Source organism: Convolutriloba macropyga, chromosome 8, assembly GCF_964194025.1.
Source record: "Convolutriloba macropyga chromosome 8, txConMacr16.3, whole genome shotgun sequence".
Lineage (NCBI taxonomy): Eukaryota > Metazoa > Xenacoelomorpha > Acoela > Convolutidae > Convolutriloba > Convolutriloba macropyga.
In genome coordinates, this window is record NC_134475.1 from 21516660 (window position 1) to 21543821 (window position 27162).

The 27162-nt window shown below is 35.6% G+C and overlaps 1 protein-coding gene across 2 annotated transcripts; it reads right to left on the reverse strand.

Moving 5' to 3' along the window:
• Positions 1-117: 117 nt before the first annotated feature.
• On the reverse strand, positions 118-25042 carry LOC142344003 (uncharacterized). 2 transcript variants are annotated; one of them, XM_075395441.1, is made up of 6 exons: positions 24702-25040; positions 21794-21881; positions 14570-14658; positions 13945-14111; positions 8136-8220; positions 118-366 (listed from the first exon to the last, which is right to left on the reverse strand). In XM_075395441.1, exons 1-6 carry the CDS (start codon positions 24853-24855, stop codon positions 278-280), a joined length of 672 nt encoding a protein of 223 aa, XP_075251556.1. In that variant the 5' UTR covers positions 24856-25040; the 3' UTR covers positions 118-277. The 2 variants fall into 2 exon arrangements, with proteins under 2 accessions (XP_075251556.1, XP_075251557.1); XM_075395442.1 differs by lacking the exons at positions 118-366; positions 8136-8220 and adding an exon at positions 12273-12367 and having other exon boundaries at positions 24702-25042.
• Between the last annotated feature and the right edge of the window lie 2120 nt (positions 25043-27162).

The window sequence follows — 27162 nt, forward strand, 5'->3', positions numbered from 1 at the left end:
AATTGCGTTCTTGGCATTAATTTTGAAAGAAAAATTGTTTTTCTATCTCACAAAATAACGTCTTATTGTTAATGCAGAGTTTCAACTGGTTACTCATAACTTAAAAACGAAAAAAACTTTGTGTAATAATTTGACAATTATTTGCAGACCATTGATATCTGGTTTTCATCTTAACAACAAACAGTAATAAATTTAAAGCGACAGTCAGGCCAGCATATCGAGCTGTAAAAAATTATCCCGAATGTCCCACATATCATTCTGCTCTCCTTCATCTCTCTCAAATTGAACAAGCAAGCATTACAATTCGGATGATCACAATAATTTTGCTGTTTAAACCAAGACTAATTGTCCACGCCACGGAATTATCTGAAATAGAAGACTTTTGAAGTTGATTTTTACGCAAAACAACTGATAATTTTTTTTCAAACGCACGAGCAACTAACAGTAACTGTTCTGTCTGACTTGGATTTTATGAGCCATTACTTTTTTTGAATGTTGGTCAAACAAGCTGATATAGGCAATCAATTCTCAATTTAAAAAGAGGTCAAGTAAAACAAAAATTGTAGTGGTAGCGTTATGACTAGTTGTCCCTGGTGGGTCCGGTGGGAGCGCTTCGCGCACGTCGCAGCTTCGCCGCAATAACCCTCCCGAAGTTTACGAAGATTATATCTGACAGTGGACGACAGGCAAGGCCCTGAAAAGTGGTCAACTCGCCTCAACTGTATCTCTTGAAAATGAAGTATTTTTTACTGGTTCACTGGGATACATTATAAACAGAGAAAAACACGCGATGTGTTCATTTTATTTGTTGATAATGAAAAACTACATAACTTTAGTTATTTAATTTTACTGTGGCTTACTTTGCGTTCACCACCTGTTTGTTCTCGTATATTCGTTGCTAAAATTCAGTTATTTTGCAGTTGATGTTTGCAAAAAAAGAATTGTAAAAAAAGAGTTCGTTTATGTTTTGCTTTTTTTTTTAAATTTCGTATAAACATGAAAAACACTTAATGTTATTGGTCAATTGAAATGCTTAATGCAAAAATATATGCAAATTTAGTCTAAACTCAACATTAATTATGGGCAATAAAAAACATGAGTTCAAATTTAGAAAAAAAAGTGTTGCACGTTTTTAATACAAATATTGGTATTTCTTATCCAACCTTACATTTTTTCAGTTTTAGCCTGTTGATAAAAATTTTTTCAGGAAATTAAAGGGGGTTGATCACATAATTCATGTAAAACTAATGTATATTTTGTATCTATATAAGTATTATGAAGAAACTCTTCAACCATCAGTTGAGTGATTTTGAGAGCCTTTTAATGGTACCCATTTTGTATTTCCGGAGGAGATATTGATCGCTCAAAAAAAAGACTAACTAAAAATTAGGGCAGCAAATTTCGTAACCCATACTTAAATTTGAGGTTTATCATTTTTCTGCTGAAATCCTCAAGTAAGGAACCGTTTCTCAAATTTATAAGCTAAGCCAGCAGATTGCTGGAAAAAAGCCTCGATCAACTCTATTGGCCGACTATGGGGTTTTAATTAGCTTAAAAAAGTTATTTTTAAAAAATGGTGGACAGTCCAGTGTTTTTAAATGTCAAAAAGAGTTTTTATTTGATACGAAGTATAATTGGAATAAAAAATGGCAAATTCGGCCAACAGAGTGCAGTACAGTAATCTTAATAATAATAAGAAAAAAATAATAATAATAATAAATTGTTTCCATCAGGCAATAAGTAGCTTCACAAATACCTTTACAACTACAATTACATATTTGACTGTGGGAGAGCACTATTGGGCCGATGGCCCGTTTTCAAATGTCTCATTCAGTTTATCTGGATGAAAATGATTCAAAAAGAAAAAAAGAGGAAGCACTGTTTGTCAAGGTACCCTTAAACCTAACAGCAAAATCATTATTGTGGTATTGGAACGCCTTTGAGTTGTGATATTAAAACTTGTACAACAGTCTCTCTATGTCCTCATTACCCAAAATATAATTATCTAGAAATTGATGAGAGAAATTTTTGTTTAGGCATTAGACGTTTTCAATCCTTTGGATTATTTCATCATCGTAACCTAGAATCATTCTTAAGACCCGCTTGATCCTAACTATTATTAAAAAACTGTGAAATAGATTTTTAGCTAGAGTTATTTTCTTTTTAATCAACTGCTTGCTTTTTTAAGGCAGTTTTGCATTGAGAAACTCTTTCAAATTGGTGAAATATTACATTATTCCCTTATGTTTTTTAGTGTTTGCTTAAGTACCTTATAAGCATGTAACTCTGATGCTAAATGGATCCTATGTTCGACTCTTTCTTCGTAAGTGCTTTCAAACTTTTTTCGATGAAAAATTAGCCGCACGATACGTTTGACATTTTTGTCTATTTCCCTAATTGTTGTGATTGTTGTTGACCCGTATATCAAGACTCTGCATTGTACTATTGATTGTATTTTTGTTCTAAATCTTTTATCATCTGTGATTCTCTCAAAACTGTTCTCAATTTATAAAAGATAGAAAACTTTGACAAATGTTTTTTGATCAAAAGCTTTGAGAGCTTTAAGAAACGTAGTTCATTATCTATTGTGATGCGCAGCTATATGAAATTTTGTTTTTCCTCAATTTTAGTGTTTATTAAAAATGTTCTTGACACAACACTTTTTTGATTTTTCTTCACAAAAACATTCTTTTTGTTTTTTCGTTGTTCAGCGTTAGTTTATTTTTTATGCGCCAACCAATGACGTTATCTAGTGCTTTGTTGTGATCATCGTAAATTTTTGTTGCAGAACTTCTGCTCTTCACAAGAGTGTGATCGGCGTATAAAATAATATTTGAGTTTTTCTGGGACAAGTTTAAGTCATTCAAGTAGATAATAAACAAAAGAGGGCCAAAAATTGAACCCTGTGGCACAATATCAATAGCTTTCCTTAAGTTTAGAAAGGTGCATTCGGTTTTTTCGATGTTGTTGTGGAGATTTATAGGGTTGCAATAGCATCAATTGTGTTCTTCCCGTGCCTGAATCCAAATTGCGAATCTGAGAAAATTTCAAAAACGTTTAGGTAGTTTTGAATTCGATCACATATAATCCACTCAAATATCTTCCCTATAATTGGTAGCAACGAAATAGGGCTGAAATTTGATGGGTCATCTTTATTTCCATTTTTGAAAAACGGTATAACTTTTGCAATTTTCAAACTCTCTGGGTATTGTCCAAGTTCGATGCATCTGTTAAACAATAGTTGTAAAGGAGATGTTAAACAGTCAGAAATTTTATTAATAAAAAAATAGTTTAAGTTATAGCAATCAAGGCTAAATTTGTTTTTACAGTCGTGATAGAGTACTTTCGGTCATTTTCAGATGTCGATTTTCGAAACATACTTTGACTCTGGTTTTCTATCATAACGGCAGTTCTTGTTAAAAATTCTGCATTTAATTTTTTTCCCAATGATTGAGAAGAACTTGTTAAATTCTTCTACTTTATTTTGTGAGCAAAAAACTTTAGAGGACTCTAAATTGCCGGCTAAAGAACTATAAAGCTGAAAAAATGTTTTTCTGTTTTTTGTCGAATCGGTTTCAAGTAGATTTTGATAAAAAGTTTGTTTTTTAGATCTGATGAGCGAATTAAGATTTTTACATTTTTTTGAAAATTTTCGTTAATTTGTGGGCTTCCAGTTGCATCTGCCAGTTTCTTAAGACTACGATTTTTCGTCGCTAAGTTTTTTACCTCATTGTCAATTGAATTTTTGTTCCTTTTTGGGTACGATTTTTTTTCAGGGAGGTGACTGTTTAATGCTTCAGTGAGCATTTCGTGAATTTTTTTAAAGGCGTTGTCTATTGGTAAGAGTTCTAAACTACTTCTGTGGACCTCAAATGCTAAATTACTAAATTACCAAACTACTAAATTACTAAAAATACTAAATTATCGCGGTTGGCAGCATGCTGTAAGGAGCTTAAGACTTTAGTTAATTGAACATTAGGCCGTAGTGCCAAGGCTATATGTATATTGTCTCGTTTTTGTAAGCTTGTTTTTGCCCATGAACATAGTTGGGTAATTTTGTTGAACTAATTCCGCCATGACGATTTGCATGAAAAAGAACAACACGTTTACAATAATTGTTATGAACTTCGTTGCAGAGCAATTAATAAGTGTTTTACGCTTTTTTTAAATAAAACAATTAACTATAAACTAAATCTGTTAGCAATTAAAAAAAATAAAGGCATTCAGTTCTTTCTTTTGATTACATAAAAAATAGATTGAACTTTGTACTGGCAATCAAATAAGTTATCTGAAAAAATTGACTGCAACTGTTCCGAAACAACTGGTCTTTAAGCTTGAAAACCGTTAGCTGCAATTAAACATTAGTTAGATCAAATTTATGTGGTAACATATGGACAAAAAGTTACGTTGTTGTTAAATTTGATTAATCAAAAGTCATAAAAAACATTAAAGGTCGGAAGCTAGGTTAACACTATACTACTATGATTGAAAAAACAGAAAAAAAATTGTTCGAAAACATTTATGAAGTGCAAACTAATTCGATGTCAATTTGAAGTTAAGCATACTCCAGTTTCTCAACGACAGGAAACAGGGAGTGGTTTTTGATTTTCGATAAACACTAAAGACGGTAGCTAAGATTTATAAGAAAAAAGTTCGATAGCAGTCAAATAAAATTGAGCTTATTGTTGATTCCGAATTTGTTTTTGATTTTGTTTTTTGAAACTGTTTCACTTCATCCTCAACTGCTTTGCCAAGCAACTGCTCTTTGAGCAAAAGAAGAGAAGATTGATACCAGCCTCGAAAATTTAACAAAAGTTCACGGCAAAACGGTGATTAAGCTGTAAATTAAGGTAAAACGTAACATTGCAGAAAAAGTCCTGAATTCCAATCCTAAGCAAGCAAATAATTAACTGAAAATCTTACAATCAAAATTTTCACAAACAAATAAACAGAGTACATGATCTTGTTTGCGCAAAAACAAATATGAAAAACAATTAGGAAAAATTGAGACTACGCGTTCGCAGTTTGATTAAACAATACAATAGCTTTGATAAAGTCATCAGCATACAATGCAAATATGTCAAAATCGGAGCAACTTAGCGATTACCTTAATTTACAGAAAAAAGCCGCGTCAAAATGAGGCAAAAAGAATTCAATACAGGCCAAAATTTTTAACCACAGCATAGAGTAAAAATCTAGAAGTTGGAAATTAACCACTAGAAATCCCTTTGGTTTGAAAAAAGACAAAACGACAGCCAAATAAGAGCAAGATTCAAAAAAATTACTCACAAAATTTTCAACGAAAAAGTATCTAAGTTGTTAAAAGAGATGGCTGAAATATGGAAACGATAAACTGACGCACATTGTACAGCAACAATGAGAACAGTTATGTTGATACCAATGAACAAAAGCACAAGAAAAGCAACAGAAACGAAGAAACGAAAACACGCCATTCGTTCAATGGAAATAGTTTACAACCGTATCAACCAATGCAATGAAATCAAATCATTAATTAAAATCTTTTATGCCTCACTATCGATCAACGAAATTGTCAATGATGGGATCAACATTTTACGACAAAAAAAATTGAAAAAGGGTTGAAACGTTATTTTTTAGCATGATGGTCTTTTTTATTTTGGTTGATGGTTGATGGTTTAAGCATGGTTGAGCTCCTGATTTTTCAGTGATAGTTCAATAAAATACACAAGAAAACCTAAAACGCAAGCGATGTATGACAGTTTCTTAAACCAAAAAGTGTCGAGGTCTTAAAAACAGTAACTTTCGGCTCAAATTTTTAAGCATTGCTGATAATTAAACGACGAGAACTGTTATTAATGAGACTAAGTGATAGCAAGACTGACCGGGACTAAAAAAAAACATTTTGTGACATTATGTTAAAAGTAGTTTTAAAAATGATTTCAACATAAACCATTAAATAGCTCCTCATCGAGACCCTCAAGGAGAGCCGACGAGACCAGTCAATAATTAGAATAAGAAACATAAACGGACTACCGTCAGATGAATTGATCTGGGAATGCCTCGAACAAGGCCTCGAATTGATCTTGAACAAGGCAATGTGTCGAACACAGCCTCGCATCTTGAACGAGGCAATCAATGTAGATGGGGGCATAGGCTGGAAAATTTTTATGGTTCAAAAACTTCTTACTGGGGAGGAGTTTGAACCCGCACCTCACAGATGATAGTCCTGGAGAGTACCCACTAAGCTGCATGGGCTAGCAGCGGTCTACTATCACAATAAAATTGGTTTTAGCAACAGATTTAAAATATGAATTCTCACAATTGAAATCAATCAAAAACCAAAATTCAACCGCGATGAAATCGCTCACGAAATGAAATCCAACAAATGTCCTAGAAAATAACATTCAAGCGAAAATATAGCATAAAAATATAATTGTCTACAATAATTGCTTCAAATATTGTTTGAAAACAGTTAAAGCATACCCGGCAGATTGCCGGAAAATAGCCGCCGTTGATTCCAATAAATATGATTGGGATTGAAATAACAGAAGATATTGAAAAAAAAACATTTTTTAAGTCCGATTTATTTTGATGGCATTTCGTAGTTGAACATACTTCTGTTTCTTAGAGAGAGGCTACAGGGGCTACTATCAATAACAATAAGCATTAGAGAGAGGTAACTAATACTTATAGGAACGACGTTCAAATAGCGGGCATCTAAAATTGGGCTTTATGGGTTTATCCCGTTTCTATTTTGGACTTCAATTTTTTATACTGACTCTGTTCATTTTGAATTGCTTTGCTGAGCAACTGATGTTCAAAATCACTTTTAGCAGAATGAGAGAAGAGAGAAACTAGCCTAGAGAAGTCAAAAAAATTTCACTCAAAATGTTGAAAAGGCGGCAAAATGAGGTAAAGCGAAACATTTTTTTATTCGACGAAGTAAAAAAACATAGCAGGACAAGTCCTGACGTACAATTCAAAGAATTTCCATTGACTAAACAAAAAATTTAGACCTAGAATGGACTATGAGTGAATTGAGAAAACCATTTTAAAAAAATCAGATCAAAAAATAAGAAAAAAAAAACAAAAACTCAATGTCAAAATGCCGCATGTGAACAAAAAAAACCACTAGCGAGAAATGAAAATTTAATTCAAACAAAAAAACTAGGCCTAGAATGAGCTGTGAATGGATTGGGAAAACCATTTAGAAAAAAATCCTATCCAAAAAAATCGAAAAAACAGTAAAAATCAGTGTGAAATTTCCGCATGTGAACAAAAAACCACTACAAACAAACGGAATTTTTGTTCAAACACCGTTTTCTCACTCTACTTTAAAATTTGAGCGAAAAAAATTCACGCCGCAAAACCACTCGCTTTTTCGCTCCATTTCCTGTTTCGGCGTGACCAAAATCACTACTCCAATTTGACTTCAAAAATCATGAAAATGTGTGAACAGATCTTAAAAAAAAAGACAGCGCCCCAATACAATTCAAATTCTTTGAATTGTAATCTTTGAATTGTAAAAAATAGGAGCGCTATAATAGCCGGCTGAGAAGATGAGGGCGGCTATTAAACAACACAAAATTTACAATTTACAACACTAGAACACATGTATAACATTTTGAATCACTTTGCAAAAAAATCAGCAGAAAAAACCGGAAAAATGGAAGTTAATTTGTCGCACGTAAAAAAATGGCTTTCAAAAACTGACAATATAGTCAAATGTCGTTTTTTCACTCCACTTTAGTAGTGATTTGAAAAAAAAATCACGCTTCATTTATCCCTCACTTTACTCCTCCAGCCTGATTAAAATCAGTGTTCTAATTTGGCTTCCCTTTAAGGTGAAAAAGTAGGAAAAAAATGTGAACAGATTTTACTGAAAAGGCAGCGCACCAACACAATCCTTGGGCTTGTAAAAAATAGGCCCACTATAGAACAGCCGACTCAGAAGATGAGGGTGGAAATTAAAAATCACAATTTTCAATTTTTGGGGTCTCATTGGCAAGAAAAAAGTGTAAACATTCTTTTAAAAGCTCTCAAATACAATCTAAATCCTCTGGATAGCACAAAAGGGAGTGTACCTAAAAATAGCTTTTGAGAGGCTGCCAGCGGCTAATAATAAATACCAGCATAACGCTAAATTCTGTACGTACCACCGCGTGCACTTGGTGGCTCTGTTGGATCTGGAACCCAGGGTTGCGGATTATTAAGAGCTGCATCAGCTTTATCCGTCACCTCCTGAAAGAGTCAATGACGATTGCTAAACACTTTTTTGAGCCCATCAAGCATCTCTGACAAAATGGGATGTTTTAAAAGAACTTTGGGATGTCAAAACTAAAATTTGATAGTAAATCTTAATAATACCTGTTGAAGTCTATTATACCTTATTTCTTGAAACATGCATAAAACGTTGTACATATTCTATTGCAGAGTTTTATCAAAAAAATTTCAAGCTTCTCTTCTCTAGATTATTTTTTGCAGCTTTTTGGAGAATTATCAAACGCAACGCGCAGGGTAGCTGGATGGCCATCAATGGTTCAGACCCGAAAGGGCCAAAATTTCTTATGTTCCGGTTTATAAGAACGATTTATGATCTAAAGTATCGGTTAAAAGGTTTCATACAAGCACTTATTCACACAACTGCCCCGTGGAGATCCAAACGTTAACATAAGTCTTAAAAAGCAGCATAATTCCACCAAAAGTAGTCTGTGCATATGATTTGTAGTGAAAAAAATGCAGTAAAATGCAGTAAACGACATCAAAATTAGAAATGCAGGGCAATTGATATTTTCCCAATGACACAAATCCTGATACAACTTGCCATGTCATGCAAGATCTTGATAACTCTTGCGAAACTTGACACATTTTGCCAAGATATTGCAAGATCTTGCAAGATAGACAAACATCTCTTGAAACACCTTGATAATATCTTGACAAGATCTCATCAAGATATGTATTGATTATTCTTGACACACAAAATTTTTATTGTAAGCAACCCGGAGTGAGATGGAACCGGGAATCTAGTCAAAAGTTGGTTATGACCAGACATTCCAGATAAAAATTTAGCGAAAGACGCGAAATAGTGAGAAGTAGCGCGACTCAATGAGTTTATGTCTCGACTTTGTAACGATATGTAACTTTGGCTGTTACCGCGATTTCAACTCAAGAAAAAGCTATTATGATCAGACCGAAAAAAAACAGTCATGGGCGCAAATATCGCATAGCCCTACAAGGTCGAAACATCAACCAGATAATTCTTGATAATTCTTGCCAATTCTTGAATATTCTTGCTTAATCTTATGATTTCCTGCTGTATCTTGTTTTTGGGTGGGTATTGAATTTTTAATACTTGATATAGCTTGCCATGTCATTATTAATATGTCTTGGAAATCTTACCAAGATGTTGTTTCTTGACAGCCATGCAATGAACTTGCAAGTTCGTACATATCTTGATGTTTTCATGGCAAGTGCCATGCCAAGATCTTTGCAAGATTTACCAAGATTATGTATGTTTCACATCAAGATGTATCAAGTTTCATTTCACTGGGCTCATATTCTGCCGAGAAACTTTCGAATCAATTTCAATTTTCTCGAGGCAGAAACTTTCGATTCAATTGTAAACTTAACCGGTCAAATTTGTCTCAAACGAACAGCGAGGGGGGGGGCACAACCGAGGGGGTCAAGCAAGGGAGGAGGGTATCCGTTTCATCATCCGGTTTATCCGTTTTATGAGGACAAAAAGTTAAAAGCGTCAGACGAAAAATTAGTCAAAAATATCATTAAAAAGACTACAGGACTGATATAATTGCTACAAATTTGGTTTCAGAGCAAATAAAAATGTACCCATTTCAGGTCTCGATATTTTATCTCGGAAACATTATTCTCTATGCGTGTCCTATCTATAGTTTTTAATCGAAAGGTTGCTTCTAGGTTCAAATATTGTTGTCTTTGTTTAAAAAACGAGCTCAACAGCCAGCATAAAACTTGTTTCCGATTGGTAAAGTGCAGTTGCAGATTGACCCAATTTTTCAAATTTGAGCTCTGAGTAGTATAATGTCAATATTTGGCTGCTTTAAGTTACGGTTACTGCTACGAGGTACAGTATCCATTCTTACCTTTTTATTACTGTTGATTTCGAATATTCTATTCTTTGTGGTAAGTAATTTACTATAGTGGTTCAAAAATTGGTAAAAGAAGGTCCTTCACATGATTGGCAAAAAATCTTCGATAAAAAATAACAAGCTTCAGTTCACCAAGCTCTAATACTGCTCAAAGTTGGCCCGTTATTGATGAGACGATATTTATGTCTGGGTTTCGACTTATTGTATATTCATTTTTTTCCTAATAATGTTTATTATCTACGTTGTCAGGTAAATAGGATATTTTTGATAACTTTAATAATAAAAAATATACCTAACAAAGTAGATAACAAAGATCGATGTAAAAAAAACTTAAAAAAACTACAGCCAGAGAGTTGAATAACAGTTCACGAACGTGATCACAATTATCTTCTACGTGAAGACCAATTGTTTTCAATTTGCGTCTGCTCTGTTTAATTTACATGCATAATTTTTAATAGTGCCGTTTAAATTCTTGTGAAATAAATTCATTTAAAAAATAGTTGTATTGCTTGTAGTTATACGTTGCCGACCATCTGCGCCATCGAATTCGTTTCCCACTTTGAGTCCAAATCGAAATTCACAATTCATCTCAAAACATTGAAAATGCACTTCCTTAACACCTAACAGAAAATTAGTGCTCTCACTTGTCGAGGAACTTGTAATCGTGAAAATAATAAGCTGGCTGAACGCCGGATTCACATAGATATTACTGCTTGGTAAAACTTAGGATGAAATTGCATTTTCGTCTAGTTACATTGGGGGGAAATTTATTACCCGAGATTGAGGCGCCCAATGCCAGCTATTTCCTTTGGGATAGAGGCATCACGTAAGTTCAAATACTCGATATCAGGAAATTTTTGATACAGATTGTGGTATCACAAAAACAGGTGGCTATATTGACACATCTTATGAGCTATCATTAATTGTCATGGGCTTATTCAATCAACAGTAATGAGACTTCGGAATAATAATCTTATCATTTTTTATCATCAGAGGCGCACTCGCATTGCTGCATGTTTTTGACACTGCCATCCAGAATTCCAATGGCTTGCCCAAACCAGTTCGCTTTGAATAGGGGAGAGCAGTATAGCACTTTAAATATTGAATTCTATTCGACCGTAGTTACTTCAAACGTTGTTTAATAGCAAAGAAGAGTTCAATTAGATAATAAGTTTCAGTTTAAGACCAGATCAACTCAATCTTTGCCAAAATGATTGTTCCACTTGGCATGAAGATCGCAGGTTTTCCCAGGTTCAGACCTCGATTTATGAAAAGACCATGCTCGACCAAAAATGGTATGAAAAGACCATGCTCGACCAAAAATGGTATGAAAAGACCATGCTTGACTCAAATAGTCCATGAAAGGACTTGAGCTCGACTTTCGATCTAATCTCGACTTTAGCTAGACCTAATTTTTTGCTGCTGGGCTTGACACAAATTTGCTTGACACAAATTTGATGCTGGTCTTTAGCTCGAACAAAATATGATGCTCAACTTCAGCTTCACCTAAAAAGTTTGCACCGGACTCAAAAAATTTACATTTGCGCTGAAAAATGGCTAGTGCCTATAACGTAGTCAACAGGTTTGACCGTTCAAATTTTTCAATGTTTATCATAATTGTTTGGAAAACGAACGGTGCTATTACAAATATACTAAAATTTGAATTTTAGAATAAAAAAACATAAATTATAAAAGACAAAAACTCTTTGCCGGTGAAAAATCAACAGTTTGAGTTTTGTTAACTAGTTGAATTCAGCCGAACAAAATCGCAATATAGTGTCCTAGCGAAAGCTAATTATCTTCAGAATTCAATTTTTCTTAAGAATTTTTAGCGAAATTCCACCTGACTTTCGAAGGAGGACTGCCCGTTGCAACGCTAGTTAAGTGTTGCTGACAAATGTTAAAAATCTACAAAACGAAGTATAGAAAAGTTAACTATTATTAATCCCACAAAAATGCAATCTTCGAGTCATCAAAAGAACATGCTCGACCTATTAAAAGTCCATGCTCGACCTTAATTTGTTATGAAAAGACCTTATCTGCACCCAAGAAAAGACTTTAACTAACCTCGACTTTAACTAGGAGCTAGACCGTGTATTTACAGTCAAAATAGGACCCACTACAAGACTACTAGAATTATAGAGTCTTTTCATAAGTCGAGGTCTAAACCTGGGTTTCGATATTCTGATCAAATAAGTTCGCTATTCTGCTAACCGTTACTCAATTTGTTGGCCCCCTGCTCTCTTTAGCGTCTTTACAAGCGTCTACCGAAACCAAAACAAAAACTAATTACAAATAAGAGGCTCGCACTTCACGCCGTCTTTTGACGCCCAGTGTGAAAAGATCTCAAATTACTTGAAAGTAGTTTCTACATAGCAAATAAATAACCTAAAATGGAAAATACTTTCAAAGAAATGCGATTTTGGTTACGTTTGGCGGTAAGGGTATTACAAAAACATTAATACTTTGAGGATTTAATCTTTCAAGATTACAAAAATGAGGGATTAGACTGAAATTAATCAATCCGATATTACTTTGTCGAGTGTCTTTACGCAAATAGTACTTTGCGGCAGAAAGTCGATTCCACTTTTCATATTTGAGTTTAAAAGTGACAAACATGGACGGGAATTTCTATTTAGGGCAACGCCGTTTCACCCTCGAAATTTGTAAGTACACTTCACTTGTACCATGTATTCAGATAAGAAAAGTGAAATTTGGTAACAAAAGTGAAAAAATTTGGACAGGAATTTTGTACCTGTGAACACTTGTAAGGTAAACAATTCTTTCTTAGTTACTCTTGAAGATATTTATATTTGTTTTATGGGTAATTCATATCAATGAAAACCAATAATTCTGAATCAAAATTGTCCTAATTTGTTCAGTGGTCCGGTCCATTTTAAGTTTTTATCAAAGCTCATTGTCTCTGTGTAAAATTAGTGGAATTTTTGGTCTTAATTTATTAGGTTCAGTAGACCGGTGGATTTCAATAGACTTTTTCTAATAATATTTGTTGCTGATTGAAGCTTCAAAGCAAGTTTTTGTGATTTTGATGTTTTCAATATCAGCAGCACATGAATTTTCAGTGCCATATTTTTCTAGATAAAATGATCTGAAAACAGATTTTGGCTTTCAAACTTAAAATTTTGAAAATTGTCCAGCTACTAACATTTATGTTTTCAACGTGAAAATCATTTGACATACAAAATTGACTGTATTTCTTGTTGTTAACCTCTCCCTAAAATTAATTTTGACAGAATTTGTGTTGCCAGTTTCAGTTTTCATTAATGTTTTCTTCACTTGGTAGAATGACCAGACTTGTAAACATTTAACATCAACTGTAACTTTTCAAGCTATTTAGTTGCAGAGTTTTTGAAAAATACCTAATGATTTTGCCAAGTCATGGTTAGAGGAAATTGAGGGATCAAGATAGAAATGAGCATAGCGCTTTGATGCGTAAAATTTATGTGTTTCACTATTCCAATTTTATGAGTTGTACTTTTGTTATTTTCATGCGTTGTAATATCCTGAATTTCATGTCAAAAAAACAAAATAGATTTTTTAAATCAATTATAACAAAATATTAATGTGATTTAAACTATTGCATCGTATGTAGGGAACAATATAATTGAACTTGATGCTTTTTTGCCAATCATACATTATAATTGCTATCATTGGCGCCAATTTTGTCATACTCATTCAGACGAATTTTGATTTTTTTTCTGAGACAAAAATATATTTTTTTAAAGACTTGGTTTATTCAAAATTGATTTTTAAAATTTTTTAGAGCCGAAGGCCGCTCAAACTTCGACCCGGGTTGCGATGGAAAATTGTGTTTATTCACCTTTTGTTTGTAGAAGACACATTTACACAATTTGTCGTAATCTCGTTCGTACGCTACTTTGCTCTGATTGGCTGACAGCCAGGTGTTCAAAGGGCCTTCTTGTATACCAGCTTGTTTGTTACAGGCGTCGAAATTGTCTGCACAGCCGATATAGTATTTCTGTCGAACTAAAATTAACTGGATACACAGAGACACTCAATAAAAAATGGTTAAAAAAATAAAAATTAAAAATTAAAGTAGACTTGGGGGGGGGGGGGGGTAGAAATGAGCCAATTTGACAATGGGCAAATTTTACTGCTTTGAAAAAATTACATATGCATGAGAAATTTTATGCTTGTGATAATGGTCGATACTGCTTGTGAAATGGTTGATAACCTCGCAGTCACAATAATCCAGTTTGGGGACCTCGAGTTAGATCTATATTTCTGAGAAAGCACTCAAACCTCGTATCTCTCACAAATGCTGAATTTGTTCCAGTTATAGACATCCATTTTTGCAAAATATAAACCAGGTTAGAGAAATCAAACGTGCCTATCAACAAAAGTATGACGTAACTACCGAGAGCCATTTGTTGCCACTTGTGAAAAAAACTACGACGTCAAGAACCAAAAAAAAGAGAACTCACGGCTATCAGTCAGCCATTCTTGTGTAGCTGGTTTCAAATTCGTGAAGTTTTGTGTTCCAGCAGCCCAGTTTTTAATACACTCTTGTATCCTAAAACATAACCAGCAGAAAGGGATGCCATCACATGTGCTAGTATTTCCGAGCTTTTAAGCCTAATTTAGAAAATTTCGAAGGGGACAACTACTTATGACAAAACGTTTTTTGCATTTTTAAACTGCTAAAAACTTTTCAAGGTCAGGTGTGACCCACGATCATAATTTATCTTATGTCGTGGGTCACACAAAGCATCCGTCGTGCGCTCATCATTGGTCTGGATACATTTGATTTTTTCTTGAACCCCAATCTGTGTTGTAGTAGCCAATAAGGCTTACGTCAGCCAAAAAAACTTGGCCTGTATTGTTTGCCCGCGACATTCATACTATCGCTCGCTCTTCCGGCCAAAATTAGCTAAGCCAAAAGGATGAGTTTTGCCCATCTCACTCTCTAAAAAACTGCAGATAAACTGATTATAAAATGCAAGTAATTTTACGTAAAATTTGTTAGTGAAATGTTTTTTAACGCAGCTCACCTAGAATTCACCTACAAGTAATTCGCAGTACCAGCAATCTACATGGAAATTGTAGTTATACCAACCTAGGATTTTACCTGAAAAATATAAACCTAATTCTGACTGCAAACTGTATTTGCAACTTCCCTTTGATAAAATTTTATTGTGAAAAATTTCTTGAGAACGGCCATGAAAATGTGCATCCACGTACACCAAATGATGAGGAGGCCGGATTCGTCAATAACTAACTGGGCTGAGGGAGGCTAGCTTAAGGTTAATTAATATTAATTGAGCGGAGGAGTGTGTGAGTGAAGTGCGGGGATAGATCAGCTGAGTGTGAATGAATCGCATACTCAGAGACAAACAACCCGTGTGACTTCGAGACAACTTCTCAGCGACTTACTATTTCCTATGCTTTACCTGTTTATCCCTTCTTTGAGCCAAAAGCTCAAATGGTAAGGCGCTTAAAACTATCAGCCAAAAAGTCGGTAGTGTGAAAAACCCAGCCGGACTATTAGAAATGCTACATACTTCCTTTGAGAGCAATGAAAAGCAAGTTTTTAGGATATTGTTTTCAATATATTGTTCTACATCCCACACGATTGAATTACGAGAGTATTAAATTAGATCAACTAAGATTTTGTTTGCATTAAATACACAGAGAGATCAAGTATTTACACAAAATCTGCCAAAACATCAAAAGTTTGTAAAATGTTTTTCCTCTCCCCTCGTAAACCAGAGAAACAATTATTTAGCATTGAGCAACTCGAACTATACAAGCGTGTATGGTTACTGGAATGACAAATGTCCATGTATTTATCTGGGAATTTTGTACTCATTTTTGTCATCATCCCGGTCATATATTGACCATGAAAATACTTCATTTTGACTTTTTATGGCTACTCCACTCCAGTTTGAAGCTTCTTTCCCAGGTCGAATTTTTCCGCCCAAAATTATGTAAGAGTGGGGTTGCAACGGGAGTATTTTTAGGAAAACGCAGCTCAAAACTCCTACGTCTTTTTTGGGCTGCATTAGGTTTCCATCGGGGGTAAAACGATTTAAGAGTTCGGGGTAATTTCTCCATTACCCCCGAACTCTTACATCATTTTACCCCCTTGACAGACCAAAAAGATGTAAGAGTGGGGGTTAACTTGTACTTTACTCCCTCACTCTTACACCATTTTACCACCGTTGGAAGCATAATGCAGCCCACAAAGACGTAAGAGTTTCGAGCTGCATTTTCCTAAAAAATCCTCCCATTGCAGCCCCACTCTTACATCATTTTACGCCCCTCTGAACAAATTACCCCCTCACTCTTACATCATTCTACCCCCTTGGCAGCTCAACTCTTACATCATTTTACCCCTTCAATCTTACATTTTTTTCAGACACCATACTTGAAGACTGCCAGTCTTGAACCCACAACCTCGGTATCCTCAGTTGGTTCTCCTTAACCTCCACACCATCGAAGCTTCTCCAACTCCTGACGGTATATATATATATATATACATATATATATATATATATATATATATATGTATATATATATATATATATATATATATATATATACATATATATACATATATATATATATATATATATATATATATATATATATATATATATATATATATATTTATATATATATGTATATATATATATATATATATATATATATATATATATATATATATATAAATGAATAAAACTTATTAGAATTGCCCCTTTTCAACAAATTACCCCCTCACTCATACATAATTTTACCCCCTCAGAACAAATTACCCCCTCACTCTTACACCATTTTACCCCCCTTGGCAGCTCAACTCTTCATTCATTTTACCTCCTCTGAACAAATTACCACCTCACTATTACACCATTTTATCCCCCTTGGCAGCTCAGCTCCCACCTCTTTTTACCCCCTCTGAACAAATATCCCCTTACTCTTACACCATTTTTCCCCTCTTGAAAGCCCGACTCTTACATCTTTTTACCCCCTTTGAATAAAGTACCCCCTCAATCTTACACCTTTTTCCTCCCATTGCAGCCCATTGCAGGCCCACTTACATGACGATTTTAGTCAGCAGTTTTTTTCTCAGAAGTCCTCTCATTGCAGCTCGTTGCAGGCCACACTTACATGACAATTTTAGTCAGGTGAGGCAATTCCTCAAAAGGCCTCCCACTGCAGCCCAATGCAATCCAATCTTACATGACAATTTTATTCGGGGGGCAATTCCTCAAAAGTCCACCCATTGCAGCCCATTGCAACCCACTCTTACATGTCAATTTTAGGCAGGGGGTAATTCCTCAAAGGTCCTCCCATTGCAGCCCCTTGGAGCCCACTCTTACTTGGCAATTTTAGTCGGGGGGTGGGAGGTAATTCCTGGAAAGTCCTCAAATTGCAGCCCACTTTTACGTGGCAACTTTAGTCAGGGTGGTATTTGCTCAAATTTTGTCCCATTGCAGCCCATTGCAGCCCATTTAGTCCGCGGTGGGGGCAATTCCTCGAAAGTCCTCCAATTTCAGCCCATTGCAGCCCACTCTTATATGGCAATTTTAGTCAGGGGGGTAATTCCTTAAAAGTCTTCCCATTGCAGCCCAATTTCAGATGGCAACGTTCGTCAGGGGAGTAGTTGCTAAAATGTCCTCCAATTGCAGCCCATTGAAGCCCACTCTTATATGGAAATTTTAATAAGGAGGGTAATTCCTCAAAAGTCCGTCCTTTGCTGTCCATTGCAGCCCAATCTTACAAAGCAATTTTAGTCAGGGTGTTTGTAATTCCTCAGAAGTCCTCCCATTGCAGCCCACTCTTACATTGCAAATTTAGTCGGGGGGTGGGATATTTCCTCAAAAGTCCCTCTATTGCAGCCCATTTCAGCTCCCTCTTACATGGCAAGTATAGTCAAGGGGTTTGTAATTCCTCAAAAGTCCACTCATTTCTGCCCATTGGAGCCCACTCTTATATGGCAAATTTTGGTGACGGGGGGATAACTCATCAAAAATCTTCCCATTGCAGCCCAACTCTTACATTTTTTACCCCCTCTCAACAAAATACCCCAACAGTCTTACATCAGTTTACACCCCCATAGACAAATTACTCCCCCCCCCCTCACTCTTACAGCAAAATGGGAGGATTTTACAGAGGAAATTCGACCCGGGTTCTTTCCATGTAATTAGCATACCTGATATCGTACTGTCCATACTTGATTTCTTAGTACAAACCTAGTATGAAACCAATAAAATCATATACGATCAATCTTTGATTACCAAGAAATCATGTACGATCTCAGTATGATTGTCAACAATCCTACTTCAATCAATTTGAGCTCAATTTATACTCGACTTTAAATTGATTCTTTCAATTTACGCTATCTGTTTGGTATAATTAATGTGATTTTCCGGCATAACTTTGGGCTCCGCCAAAAGACCCGGAATTGCAAATTTTGCAAACGTACAAAAATTTTTTAAATCTTGTTTTAAATCATTTTCTAAGTACGTATATTAGTTATTGTTTTAGCGCAGCCAAGGAGTGAAATGTGGACTGCACACAATCTATATTGAACTGAAATTCCTTCTGAGTACATAATACGGGAGTTTTTTTGCTTCAGTCAATGTACCTTATATGGCATCGTATGATTTCCAAGATTTTTTTTTAATTTTTACCAAAAATAATTGCAATAATTGTCAGTACTGTCAATTTATTACTGTTTTGTGTCTTTTGGTATAGTCCAGAAGTCGGTTGGGGTTTGTTTTGATTGTATCTGATAATAAAATTCGACGTTTTCGTTATCTTTACTTTGAAATCATAATGTTAGCCATATCGTGGCAATTTCAGCAGATCTGTGTGCACTTGAAATTTTGTTACGAATTAAAAACATATTTTCTAAACGTCGCCATTATATGATCATTTGCTTGCGAAATTAAGCCACTGATCACATTTGGGAAACAGATGGAAAGACGATTTTTAAGATATGTTTAATAGGAGGAATTGCTTATGGGATGATTTCTTATTACGCACTTTTTAGCTGTGTTAATTTCCTTTTGTTCTCCTTAACCTCCACACCATCGAAGCTTTTCCAACTCCTGACGGTATATATATATATATATATATATATATATATATACATAAATATATGTATATATATATATATATATATATATATATATAAATATACATATATATATATATATATATATATATATATATATATATATATAATATATATATATATATATAAATGAATAAAACTTATTAGAAGTTTTATTCAATTATACCCCCTCTCAACAAATTAGCCCCTCACTCCTACATAATTTTACCCCCTCAGAACAAATTACCCCCTCACTCTTACACCATTTTACCCCCCCCCTCCCCCCTTGGCAGCTCAACTCTTCATTCATTTTACCTCCTCTGAACAAATTACCACCTCACTCTTACACCATTTTATCCCCCTTGGCAGCTCAGCTCCTACCTCTTTTTACCCCCTCTGAACAAATATCCCCTTCCTCTTACACCATTTTTCCCCTCTTGACAGCCCGACTCTTACATCTTTTTACCCCCTTTGAACAAATTACCCCCTCACTCTTACACCTTATTACCTTTTTCCTCCCATTGCAGCCTATTGCAGGCCCACTTACATGACGATTTTAGTCAGCAGTTTTTTTCTCAGAAGTCCTCTCATTGCAGCTCGTTGCAGGCCACACTTACATGACAATTTTAGTCAGGTGAGGCAATTCCTCAAAAGGCCTCCCACTACAGCCCAATGCAATCCAATCTTACATGACAATTTTATTCAGGGGGTAATTCCTGAAAAGTCCACCCATTGCAGCCCATTGCAACCCACTCTTACATGTCAATTTTAGGCAGGGGGTAATTCCTCAAATGTCCTCCCATTGCAGCCCCTTGGAGCCCACTCTTACTTGGCAACTTTAGTCGGGGGTGGGAGGTAATTCCTGGAAAGTCCTCAAATTGCAGCCCACTTTTACGTGGCAACTTTAGTCAGGGTGGTATTTGCTCAAATTTTGTCCCATTGCAGCCCATTGCAGCCCACTCTTATATGGAAATTTTAATAAGGAGGGTAATTCCTCAAAAGTCAGTCCTTTGCTGTCCATTGCAGCCCAATCTTACAAAGCAATTTTAGTCAGGGTGTTTGTAATTTCTCAGAAGTCCTCCCATTGCAGCCCACTCTTACATTGCAAATTTAGTCGGGGGATGGGATATTTCCTCAAAAGTCCCTCTATTGCAGCCCATTTCAGCTCCCTCTTACATGGCAATTTTAGTCAAGGGGTTTGTAAATCCTCAAAAGTCCACTCATTTCTGCCCATTGGAGCCCACTCTTATATGGCAATTTTGGTGACGGGGGGATAACTCCTCAAAAATCTTCCCATTGCAGCCCAACTCTTACATTTTTTACCCCCTCTGAACAAAATACCCCAACACTCTTACATCAGTTTACACCCCCATAGACAAATTACTCCCCCCCCTCACTCTTACAGCAAAATGGGAGGATTTTACAGAGGAAATTCGACCCGGGTTCTTTCCATGTAATTAGCATACCTGATATCGTACTGTCCATACTTGATTTCTTAGTACAAACCTAGTATGAAACCAATAAAATCATATACGATCAATCTTTGATTACCAAGAAATCATGTACGATCTCAGTATGATTGTCAACAATCCTACATCAATCAATTTAAGCTCAATTTATACTCGACTTTAAATTGATTCTTTCAATTTACGCTATCTGTTTGGTATCATTTATGTGATTTTCCGGCATAACTTTGGGCTCCGCCAAAAGACACGGAATTGCAAATTTTGCAAAATTCATTGTTAAATGAGTGATTTAGCCTATTTATGTGCCTAAAATTTTCATATTCTCTGAAGCCTGTTTGTACCTATAAATGCCCTTTCGTTGGAAACATACAAAGATTGTGTTTTTGAATCTTGTTTTTAAATCACTTTCTAAGTACGTATATTAGTTATTGTTTTAGCGCAGCCAAGTAGTGAAATGTGGGTTGCAAAAAATCTATATTGAATTGAAAGTCCCTCTGACTACATAATACGGGAGTTTTTGGCTTCAGTCAATGTTTTATGTACCTTATACGACCTTGTATGATTTCCAAGAATTTTTTTAATTTTTACCGAAAATAATTACAACAATTGTCAATGCCGTCAATTTATTACTGTTTTGGGTCTTTTGGTATGGTCCAGAAGTGGGTTGGGTTTGTTTTGATTGTGTTTGATAAAAAAATTCGACGTTTTTGTTAACTTAACTTTGGAATCATAATGTTAGCCATACCATTGCAATTTCAGCTCATTGAAATTTTTTTACGAATTAACAACATATTTTCTAATTTTCGCCATTATAACTCATTTGCTTGCAAAATTAAGCCACTGATCACATTTGGGAAACAGATGGAAAGACGGTTTTTAAGAAATGCATAAGAGGATGAATTGCTTATGGGATGATTTCTTAACACGCACTTTTTAGCTGTGTTAATTTCCTTTTGAAGTAAACAAGGTAAATTCCGTTTTGAGCTGCAGACTTCTGAGCTGCAATCAAAGAAGTTAGTATCAAAGATGAGACGATGAACCCAAGTCGGACACGATCAAACCGACTTGGGTAGTGCACTTTTTATAGACTTACAAAACTGATTTGCAAAAAAATAAATTCTAACGATTTTTCGGTTGCTGTGCATTTGTGTGGCTCTTGCAAATCGGGGCAGTTCAGCTTCTCTCGACATTTCGCGTTCACGTCTTTGGTCGCTGGAATAAAGAACCCATCTCAGAGCATCTCTATGGTTCAATTGGTATTTATTAGAGGCGAGCATATTTAAGGAAGAGAAATCGGTTTTTCACTCTAAATTCATAGGAGAGAACAATTCGATTGGAAATTTCCTTCTGTTTCCCCCCTTTTGAGTAGATATAGCCACAAAAAGAAACTCGGAATATTTCTCTTACTTAGAGAGAAAAATCCGTTTTCAATCTTAGCATAGAAGAATTAGAACAGGATTTTTCCTCAAATGTTTCGTTTACCTTTTTCACCATATTAGAAAAGTATTTGCAATACTAAATGAAACTGAGACCAACGACCTTACTTAACTACGAGTGTAAATACGAGCTATAGCTGATGAAAGACTGGAAGAGGTCATCAGTTAGCACCTTTCCGGAAATGCCAAATTAGACCTAGAGACTGGTTATACGTTGTAAAGCTGTTGGAATTTATCAAACAACATGGTTCAACACAAAGAGAATCCAATATATTTTACTGTTGGATAATAAAAAATAATTTTCAGATGCACTTGCTTTTCAAAATTTTGAATGTCTGCTCTGTTCAGATCAAATTTTAACAAGCATAAAATTTCTCAGGCCCATTTAATCATCCGTGTAACCACCATCCATTTCTGGGCAAGTTTCTTAAAACAATTTCATCATTTGAAATTTAGTAAATAGGTTCCTAAAAAGTCATACTATCTTCTAACTAAAATGCATTTCGACAAAAGGAGACAATACATTTCATAAGCACACACGCGCATAAAGTTTTTGCTTGGCAGAAATGACCAGAAACATTTTTTTTGCCTAACTGAGTTACTTTATAAAATAATTTTCATCAATCAAACAAAGCGGCGGAGCAAGAACATTCAAAAAGTCATGTTGAAAAAAAAATACTTTTGATAATTTGTCGATTACTTTTTTGTCGATTAAAAATTTTAGATTTTACTTCAAAAATTTGCTTTTTTGTCGATTAAACACCAAGCTAAACTGATCATGTTTATTTTTGTGACCCCGAATGTATTGAACTATTTGTTTAATGAACAGGCTATATGACTCTTGTAACAAAAAGCGCTATCTTTCCACCCATAAGAAAAGTTAGTTTGGTTCTGGATTTAGTGGGGAAAAAAATGTGAAACCCTCCATTCATCTGGTTTTTTACCAATACTCCGACAGAAATTTTTTGCTTACAACCAAAAAAAGAATTATAGCTACTTTCCATGATTGCGTATTACTTGCAACTCTTGTTTTCGATCAAAACCATTTGATTGAACAACTAACCAGTTTTTGAACGAATGTTATTTCCGATTTAGCATCGGAAGTGTAGTTGCATTCATGTATATGGAATGATTTTGACTAAGAGCATGATTTTTTTGCCTCCTCTGTTTATCCCGAGAAAACAGTGATCTAACCAAACTTCATTATAATTTTCAAGCCCTGTCTAGGTGAACCTTCTCACAACACTTGCTTCATTGCGCTGTCTCCTTCCTCCTGAAGCTCCTGGCAAAGTGTCCACGAATCCCACAAAAATAAGTTTCTTTTCCTGGGTTTGCTCTTTAACTGGCATTTTACTGCCAGTGCAATTGAACTATTTTGTCTCTTGTATCTCTTGCTCTTCTCTCATGGAAGTTCTGCAACCTTTTCTTTAACTCTTAATTTTTTGCCGGGCTGAAGCTCTCCTGTACATCAAAGCTTTGCTACCTCATTGGCAGACAGTTGATGACCAAGGGTATGAAGAGAGTCGTTGGCACTACTTCCTTTGCATCTTGTAGCCTGTTGGGCAACTCATATCCTCTGATGAAGAAGCTGTCTAAATCCTCATAATGCTCGAGTTGCTCTCGAGCCAGCTGCCCACCAAAGTAAAAAAAGGTGGCAGCTCTACAACTTGAAATATTGCTTGCAAAAGCATCCACGCGTTTGCGCTATCGTCTATGCCGTCATCTCCAAAACAGGCATGTCTGATCAGCACGAGGGTTCTTGTATCTAGAATCGATGCCAGATGGCAGCGCGCACTATTTCGTTTCTTCTTGATGTCAGCAGCTTCCTTCTCTCATACATCCTTCGCCTAATAGTTCTTCTTCTCATTACCGCTTGTTATTTTGGCAGGTGGTGCAGGCTCAGTGGGTTGCTCCACTGTCACCAGTAGTTATTTGGAGAGTCCCATCGTCTTCAATCATCTCCACAAATCTTGCGCTATAGATTGGGAAGTCCTGATACTTTTCGGTTCAGGTCAGCTTCATCATCTTTTGATCTGTCGTTGTATGAGCAGGTAAAAGAGTTGTGAAAAGAGAATGTACCAAGCAAAAAAAATGTAGACGTTTTTAACAATGTAAAGCAAAATAATTTCTCAAAAATGAGAAAATAACAAAATGAAACTTTTACAGGAGAATTTAGTGATTCACTGGAGAGATCTTATTATTAAGTAAGACTGGTGATTTGATGTTGGTAGCGAAAAAAGCTCGAAAATTAGATTTCTATTGACCTATTATAAATGAGAAAAACCAATGATTTTAATCCAAACCGGAAAATGCGGTTGCGCAAAAATTTTAAAAAAATTATTTCTGTGTGCCTTCACTTGAGACGCTCAATTCGTCAGTCCATCTCAAAGCAAAAGCTCCTATACACAGAATTTTTGTGATTTTGTCTCGAGACCCTTTGTACTCCAATTCAATTTTTTTTCTTGCTTTCATTTGCGTTTTTAGCCGTGCATTTATGATTGCACGATGGCGCTCCTAGTGGTACATTTTGATCTGCACATGCGGGTAGAGGACCTGAAACTGGGGATTGACAGAAAAATACGAGGTTAGGACTGACCTTCGGCAAAGTCATAAAGCTGAACCGTTATGTGGCGACCACTCACAACTGCTGTCGTAATGGCGCATATTGCAACCGCAAACATGAAATTGCGAAGCTTAACTTTCGTTCCCGTGGAATTCAATTTATCGTTGTTTAAATAAAAATGTGTCATTTTTAGCGATAAATTATTCAACTTTCATAAGGTCATCTCAGTTAATTTCAAACAGTGCAGCCAACTTATTTTTAAAAAATTTGCGAGGACGACAATGACATTTTTTGAATGATTTTTTCCACTAATTATGCAACACGTTGTATAATTCTGTTAATTCCAAAACCAGTGCACTGTTAGTAATCTGGGTTCTCGCAGCAGGATTCAAAAATTTATATTTAATCAACACCTGTTACGATAATAGCAGTTAAATAAACTGCCAGTGTAATAAATTTTAATGCCCGATTGACATTGGAAAACACTTCAGCATTAGACTACGAGTTTATCACACTCCTTTATCGCCACTTTTACTAAGTAAACAGTGGCTATAAAAGAGTAGTGATAAACTCGTAGTCTAATGATGGAAACGATTTGATAAACTTGTAGTCTAAAAAAACTTGTGTAGTGTGTGTTTGTGGTTGGAGTGTGTGTGTGTGTGTGTGTGTGTGTGTGTGTGTGTGTGTGTGGTGGTGTGTTTATGTGTGTGGTGTGTGTGGTGTGTATGTGGCGTGTATTGTGTGTGTGGTTTGTGTGGTGTGTGTGCGGTGTGTGTGTGTGTGTGTGACGTGTGTGTGTGTGGTGTGTGTGCGTGGTGTGTGTGTGTGTGTGTGTGTGTGTGTGTGTGGTGAACGTGTGCTGTGTTGTGTGTGTGCGTACGTGCGAGCGTGTGTGTGTGTTGGTGTGTGTCTCTGTGTGTGTATAAGTGTGTGTGTGTGTGTGTGCGTGTGTGTGTGTGTTGTGAGCGTGTGGTGTGTTGTGTGTGCGGTGTGTGTGTGCGTGTGTGTTTGTGCGAGTGTGTTCGTGTCTGTGCGCGTGTGTGGTGTGTGTGTGTGGGGGGGGGGGGGCATGGGACAAAACGAAGAACAGTCCTGAAGAAATTTCACTAACCTTTGAAAGTGTAATTGTCCAGAAAAAAATAAAAATGAAAACCCAATAAAACTGTGTTCGATTTTGAAATGATCGCAACAGGTGTTGATTAAAAAAAATTACCACACGGTTGTTATCGCCCTCGCTTCGCCTCGGAGTTTGATAATTTCTCGGTGGCGATAACAACCGTGTGGTAATATTCATTATATAATGAAACTTTTTCAAAAGTAACATAACAGCCTTCAGTTTTGCGGAGCAACAATTCTATTGCAGACATGATATGACACCGACTTCTGATCACATATAAGAAATAACTTTTATACCATTAATTATTGTTACATTGTGGTATCTTGTAAGTTATCACTGTTTTATCTTAATTTATTAGGAGAGTACGGTCACTAGTGTAAAAACCAATTTGAAAAATGATCACAATTTGTTGTAATATCTCGTCAAATAATGAATTGTGACGTCGCAGATGTGAAGGGTGTTGACATTTTCATCATACTTTTGACGTTCAATAATGAAAAGTTTATATATAAATTCACCCTTTTATTCAAAATTTGGACCGATGAAAGCGCAAAAAATGTGCCTTCTATACTGCTTTTAAAAAATCAAAATTATACCGAGCAATTAAACCTTACTGATCTGATTCATACTAAAAGACAGGTTTAAGCTTACAAAAGAAAATCAAATTAATGGTTTCTTTCTTAGCATATTAGAGTACCAATTCGAATGAACCCTGTGTATATGCTGGAACAAAATCTTAGTCGCCCGAGGGACACAGTGCTCTGACTATTGCGCCCGAGTGCTATGCGTATTTAGAGAACCCAAGGATACGAAATTGCTGAATTTCATTTGAAATTGAAATTGGAGAGCACTGTTTTACAGGTTAGTGAAAGAAAATTTTTCTTAAAAATATACAGGAGTTGAAATAAATCAAACGCTTCCGATACGATAGCGAAGCAGCCAATTATTTATAGTAGTTTGATTCAACTGCCAAAATTCAGATTTGTTAATTGGAGAGATTGAACTTAGACTTGACGAAATGAAAGCCTAATTTGTGGCCCTATCAGTGTCCTGTAGGACACTACGTTTAGGATAAAAAGTTAGACTTCACTTCTTAAAGTCGATGTTCAGTCTTTCAAACTAAGCTCTCTGTCTCGATGCTCTGGTGACCCATGAATTCGTAACCTGCGTTCTCTAAATATATGCTAGAACACAATCTTAGTCGCCCCAGGGACTTAGTTCCTTGACACGAGGGCGTTTGCACCCGAGTGCGGGCACGAGGCCCGAGTAGACTAATATTTTGTTGCAGCGTATTTAGAGAACTCAAAATTTCATAGTTAAAGAAAAAGTTTTTTATTAAGAATAAATAGAAGTTGGAATAAACTAAACGTCTTCATC